The sequence below is a fragment of the Merops nubicus genome, unplaced genomic scaffold, assembly GCF_000691845.1.
Source record: "Merops nubicus isolate BGI_N331 unplaced genomic scaffold, ASM69184v1 scaffold1275, whole genome shotgun sequence".
In the NCBI taxonomy this organism is placed as follows: domain Eukaryota; kingdom Metazoa; phylum Chordata; class Aves; order Coraciiformes; family Meropidae; genus Merops; species Merops nubicus.
In genome coordinates this window covers 3604-9982 of record NW_008611385.1, presented here as the reverse complement: position 1 = coordinate 9982, position 6379 = coordinate 3604, and the positions used below count along the sequence as shown (strand labels likewise).

Sequence of the window (6379 nt, the reverse complement as noted above, 5' to 3'; positions counted from 1 at the left end):
TTGAGGCTTTTTTGTGGCTTGAAACAATTTTTCTTTTTGTAGGCCAACGTGTCAGTTAATTAAAAAACTGCTTGCATCCTCAAAGAGTTCGTTTTCCACTCAATCTCTGAAAGTTTCCATTTGCCTTTTTTTTTTAATTTTTCTGTGTAAAGGAATCAAACCCCAAATCCAGCCCTTCAACACTAATAAACTTGGAGAGCTCCTCTCAGCCCACACGCTGCCGGCTCGACAGAGGTTTGCTGCTGCCAGCACTGAGGCCAGGGCTGGGGAAGAAGGAGTTAAAGCTCTGCACTGAAAGAGCAGCCCAGCTGCCTGCAGAGGCTTAAATCCCAGACTTTCTTCACCCGTTTTTGATGGCTGGGGAAAAAACAGCTCCAAATTCAAACACCACTTTCTAGACCAAGGACAAAATGACACCCGACTGTCCTGACTCAGCCTCTGGGAGCACACCAGGACGAGCTGTCTCTGGGGCCAGGCAGGCTGGTGGTTATTTCTATCTGCAGGGTAGGGCTCTGCGGTCCATCACCTGCCTGGTTGTGCTTCCAGGCTAATCCCTCCGGGTGATGGGTGCCGGTGGGACGGGGCAGGGCTCTGGCCCCTGTGCGCCATCCCTCAGCAGGTGGCTGTGTAGGAAGGGCTGGCTGCCTCTGCCATGGGAGCGCTCAGCCCACACTGGGCGGGACTGGGGAGTGCTGAAAGTGCTGCCCCCGGCGGAATGGGCTGTGGGATCAGGGAAGGAGTGCAGGAGCACGGGGCTGGATGTAGCTGAGGTAGGTGCCTACCTTCTTCCTAACTCCTCCTCCCCTGGGCTGATCGGTTCGGGTTGTGTCCGCGGGTGAGCAGTGCCCGGCTGGGTAAGGGATGCTCTGGGCAGCTCCATCCCTCTGGGCACAGGCAGGAGGGGAGGTGGCACTTGGAGGGTTGTGGTGGGCTCTTTAGGGAGATCGAGCTGTGGCCAGGCTGTGGCCCACACAGTCCAGGGGGCTGTGTCCCAGACTGGGGCATCGCATCCCCGGGGAGCCTTTTTTAGGGTGCGAGGGGCAGCAGCAGCCGGCTCCGGGCTCCACGCAGCAGCTCTGGCACACCCCTGAAGGGCCGTGGGGGGCCCGGGGGCTCTCGCCGAAGGGCCGGTGGTGCTGGTGGTGTGTTCAAACGTGGCTGTTCCTGCCCCCTCTCCCGCAGAACCGTCTCCAGCCCAGGCAAGATCTCCGCTGGCTGTGAGTGCTGCAGGCGACCGGGCGGCACCTTCCCCCAGGATGATGGAAAACGAAGTGTTTATGTCATTCACGTTCTACAGCACGATCTTGATTTTAAAAATGTATGTCGTTGCCATCATTACGGGACAAGTGAGACTCAGAAAGAAGGTAAGATCCGGTTTCCTTTTCCTTCTTCTCCTTTTCTGGCTTTTTCCTTGGGTTTTTGTGGTTTCTCTTTCTTTTTATTCTATAAAGGCCAAACAAATTCTCCTGAAGCAAGTTGAGTTTTCTTTGACTTAAGTTGAAAGCAAAACATGTTCTTACAGCAGATAAGTATCTCGCTTCTCTTTGGGTCTTTTTGTTTATTTCTACCGTCTGTAGCTTGATGTTTATAATTTCTGAATCCTAATCTAAATAGTAATTTCAGCTCTAAAATTCCATGCAGGTGAGCTGCTTCTGGAAAGAGACAGATAATTTACCATGTGTGGAAGAAAAAGGTGTGGGGGGAAAAGGTTTTAGAAGAATTCCTTGCAATGGTCTTTTTTCTTGCAATGTAGCAGAAAGCTTTTGAAGGCTGAATGCCTACGTGAATACTCCAGGAGAGCATAAAGTCGTGGGGAATAAAAACAATTGCTGAAGGAAGTGGTTCTTGGACACAGGGGGAAATACAGGGACGAGCGGGAGCGATAGCTGCTGTCAGGGGACGGGGTTAACTGGACCTTTTATTGCCTGCAACCCAAATCGAACTTGTGGTGAAATCTGGCTGTCTGCAAACTCTGCTTTAAAGCATATGCAGGTCTTAAAGATTAGGGAGAAATCTTCCTGTGAAGTTCCCGAAAACATTGTAAGCATCTCTGTGCTGACGGGGCGTCTCTCTTGCAGGCGTTTGCGAACCCCGAGGACGCGCTGCGGAACGGGGGGCTGCAGTACCACCGGCAGGACCCCGACGTGGAGCGCTGCCGCCGGCGAGGACGGCGGCGGGGACCCCCCCCCGTTTTTGGCAGCGGCTGCCAGAGCAGCAGCGGGAAGCTAAAGGGCTCGTTAATTAAGTAATTACCTAGATGGGTTGAACGCAGGGAGCTCGGCTGAGGGACCCTGCTCGCTAGAGCAGTTTAATCTTTAACGGGAGCGTGAGGTGTGTGCTGGAGCAAGGGCCTGGGTTGGGTCCAACAGCCAACCCTGACACATTTAAACTCATTCCTAGAGACTCAGAGTCCCACAGGCCCCTAAGAGCTTGTCCTGTACCCACACCCAAAGGCTCCTTGTGCCCTGCTCCAACAGGACCCCGAATTCCTCCCAGATCCCTGAACAGTTTGGGCAGGGAACTGTGCCACTGGTCCCAGTGGTGTATGCGCCTGCCTTTTTTGGGGATTTGGGAAGAGGCTGGACATGATAGCAATAAGTTCTGCCCCTCTTAACTGGACAAACTCTAAATCTTCCCGCTCTCCTGTGGGGCTCACAGTTCCTCAGAGGTGGAAGGATGGAGTGATCCAGCCCCGGGCTTGTTTGCTGTCCCCCTTACCCAGAAGGAGGTGCCCCAAGCGTTGGATCACTGGTGACGTGCAGGAAAGAGGCTGGAGCGTGTCCAGCTGCCACTGAGCCCTCAGCCACCAGCTCTTCTGGGGGGGGGACAGACTGCACTGCTCACCTCTCACTGCCTGCAAGGTTTGCTTTGAAAAACATCCAGTGCCACCTAATCCTCAGGCTTCCAGAGGGAGGAGGATGGCAAATGAGCTGTTTCCTTGCTAGGAAAAAGAAAATAATAGTAGTATTAATAATCATAGTCCTCTTTTGCTTAGTCAGAAAAGACAAACTTCCATAAAAATAAATAACCAGAGCTGCAGCAAAGACCCGGGGAAGTCTGGGATCTGACTTGGGCAGTTAAAGCACCCAGAGGCAGTCCTTGCTGATCCACTCACAGCCCCAGGGAAAAGAGATTCAGCCCAAGGTGTCTCCCCTGAAGGAGGGTGATGTTGAGTTTTCTTCTCAGGTGTTATGGAGAGGGGAGTGGAGCCACGGCCGGGCTGCTGGGCTCTGGGCAGCAGTCCTTGCTGATCCACTCACAGCCCCGGGGAAAACAGATTCAGCCCAAAGTGTCTCCCCTGAACAAGGGTGATGTTGAATTTTTTTCTCAGGTGTTACAAAGAGGGGAGTGGAGCCACGGCCAGGCTGCTGGGCTCTGGGCACGGCAGAGCAAGTGCAGCTGGGAGGGAAGTTTCCCCCTTTTCTCGTAGAGAGGCCCCTGGCTGCATCTCAGCCCTGGAACAACAATTTGCCTTTTCTTTCCTTTCCCCTCCCTGTTATTCCGTTTGTCCTTCCAGCCCTGCTGGACCTCCAGGTCCTTGGGGGTGTCTTTGGATGGGGCTGCTGCGGGGCCAGGCGGTGGGTGTCTGGCAGGGCTGGCACCAAAGCAAACTGTGCCCATCACCACAGCCCTGGCTGGGCTGAGGGAGGGTTTTGTCACTGCACCTGCAGAGGTGACACTGGCTTGGGAAGGCAAGAGGGGCCCTGGCTGGGAAGGGAAGGGGCTGTGAGCAGGCGAGCTTGTCCTCGTGGCTGGCAGGGGGCTGGCTCTGCCCAGGGACTGTCTGGCCAAGAGGAGCAGAGGGCTTCCCACACCTCCCCTCCCCACTCCTGGGTTTGGCAGGGAATATGTCTCCATGTACAGGCTCTGATCAGCTCATCCCCATCAAGTCCCCCTGGCACTGTTGCTACAGCAGCAGGACTTATGTCTGTTCTAAGCTAATTCCTCCATGCTGTCCCAAAATCATATCCAGAGAGCAGCTGAAATCGTATTTCCAGCAGGCTCCTCACCATATTAATCTTCCCCCTTGCTTGGGGATGTGATCTTTCAGGTAGCAACTGCTCCCCAGGGAGGTGGAAACAGCAGATAGGAGAAAACCCCTTGCTCTCCTGCCTATATGGGGATAATGTGGTGCTGAAATACTTCAGGTAGCTCTTTTCTGGGTGCAACAGGCTGTGCACCCTCTTCATGCTGCAGCAAAGCTCCATGGCTCAGAGACTGATCCTGCCTGGGAGCAGTCACCTTCCAGAAACCTGAGCTCTTGGTGTTGAAAATCTCTGAGGGAGAAGCTTTAGGGAAACCTTGGCCTGAAGAAATCAGTGTTTGGTGGGGCAGTTACCAGGGTGGACACAAGGACATCTGCTCCATAGATCTGACTCCAGGGGCAGGAGAGAGGGCTTAAAACATGACCCTCTTTCTTTTCCAAAGTCAGCATTCAGCCAGGTCTGTCCCTGTCTGTGTCTGCACTAATGAGCTGTGATTGAGCATTCTAAACCACCCACTTCTCAGCAGCACAGGAATCTGGGCCTTTGCTTCAGGGAAGAAATCACTTAAAATTTTTCCTTGGCTTTGTGAACATTCAAACATCCTGGGCACAGGAATGGGGAAGCAAGGGGAGCTCTTATCGAGGCTTCATCTTGACCTGCAGTCAAGCAGGTGCTGCTGGCACAGCGAGGGGGTGCCAGGGGTGCTTGGGATGGTCCTCCCCAGTCCCCTTTGGATGCACTTATGGAGAGGGGTGAAGCCACACACCCTCCCATCCTGGGAGTTTCTCCTCTGGAGAAACCACGGTCTGGAAACGGCCTCATTATTGTGTGACGTGGCCACATCTGGGGCCGGGTGGAGCTGGTGCTGCGCCAGCTTCCAGCTTTTTGTGGTTTCATGGGGTCTTTGTTTTGCTTTGATTATTTAAAAGCTCTAACCCACGAGCTGTCATCTGTCCCAGCAAAGGTGTCCCAGTCACGGAGGGCAAGCTTCAGGAGCTCAGCATCCCGAGGGAGAGACACGGGGTGCAAAATCCTGCTGCCTGTGTGTGTAGGGGGGATCTGACTCTTTTGGGGGCTGCGTCTGCTCCATCCAATGGAGGACAGGGACAGCAGCACCCAGGGGTGGGCTCTGGATAGAGGGGATGGGAGAGAGCAAGGAAGTCTGGTGGGAAGGAGCAACCTTATCTCCCTTTTCAGGGCCCACCGCAACGACATGGAGAACATCTTTCCTTTCCTCTTCCTCGGAGCTATCTACTCCCTGCTGGATCCTAGTCCCACAGTGGCCAGGATCCACTTCTTCATCTTCTGCGTGGGGCGCATTGTCCACACCATCGCCTACCTCCTGCGGCTGAAGGCTCCCACGCGCTCCGTGGCCTACAGCGTGGCACAGCTGCCCTGCTTCTCCATGGCTCTGCAGATCCTCCTGGCCACCACCCCGTACTGGTAACACCCAGTGAGCCTGAGCATCCACATCCCCTCGTCCTGTGCCCTGCTGGCTCCCCCGGCTGGACCGGGTGCTGTGTGTGCCAGTGTGCACGTGCGTGTGGGTGGGCGCGTGGTGTGTTGCCAGGGAGGCCACCTGAGCTCCAAGGATGCTCAGTGCAGCCTGGATAAAGTCCCTGTGCTTAGAAATTGGGCAGGGGAGTCACCAGAGAGAAGGGGCACATCTCCCCGTGGAGCAGGAAGGGGATGTGGGGACAGGGTGGGAGGGGGAAAGCACCCGGACCAGACCCTCGAGGGAGGGGTTCATTGAAGGAAAGGAGGTGTACTGGCCCAATGGCATTTGGAACCAGGAAGGGGAAGATGTGCCCTTTCCCTTTGGTCATGAATAGCCCATGAATCAGGGAGGGAAAGTCACAAAGGTCCCACAAAGTCTCTTGGTCAGCAGATGTGGGTGGTAGCAAAGGGGGTTATAAAACAGCCACCCTCCTCCTGTCCAGCTTGTGGGTCTGTGGGGAGGGGGTTCCCTCTCCTGCAGGGAGGATGGGAGGCAGGTGCTGCCAGGCAGCTTAACATGGAAGTCGCAGTCTCAGGGGTGACGTGAAGCCACCGAAGGGCTCAGTGCAGCAGGAGCCTTGCCTGGCCCAGCAGGACACCCTGTGACCAGCAGCAGCCCTGGCTTCTCCATCTCACTCTCGCCGTGGCAAGATGCAGAGGGACGTGCCTGGAGCGGCCGGCAGGAATCACTGACCCCACAGAGAGCTGGACATGAAGCTCTGGGACATCTGGACGGACTGGGGTGCTCACAAAACCGGGGGGTGCAGTTTGCTGACAGAGTGCTCTCCCAAGGGCAGTGTTTGCGTTCACATGCCGCTGATGCCTGAAAACGCTCCCAGGGCAGCAGGCTGAATTTCTCCCGCTGTTTGTAGCGTTTCTGTGGCCGCAGAATGGCC

At 55.3% G+C, this 6379-nt stretch overlaps 1 protein-coding gene across 1 annotated transcript; it reads left to right on the top strand.

The window, feature by feature from the left end:
• The first annotated feature begins 1253 nt into the window (after positions 1 to 1253).
• PTGES (prostaglandin E synthase) lies at positions 1254 to 5433 on the top strand. The gene is made up of 3 exons (XM_008941176.1): positions 1254 to 1364; positions 2079 to 2161; positions 5184 to 5433. Exons 1-3 carry the CDS (start codon positions 1257 to 1259, stop codon positions 5431 to 5433), a joined length of 441 nt encoding a protein of 146 aa, XP_008939424.1. The 5' UTR covers positions 1254 to 1256.
• Positions 5434 to 6379: the final 946 nt, after the last annotated feature.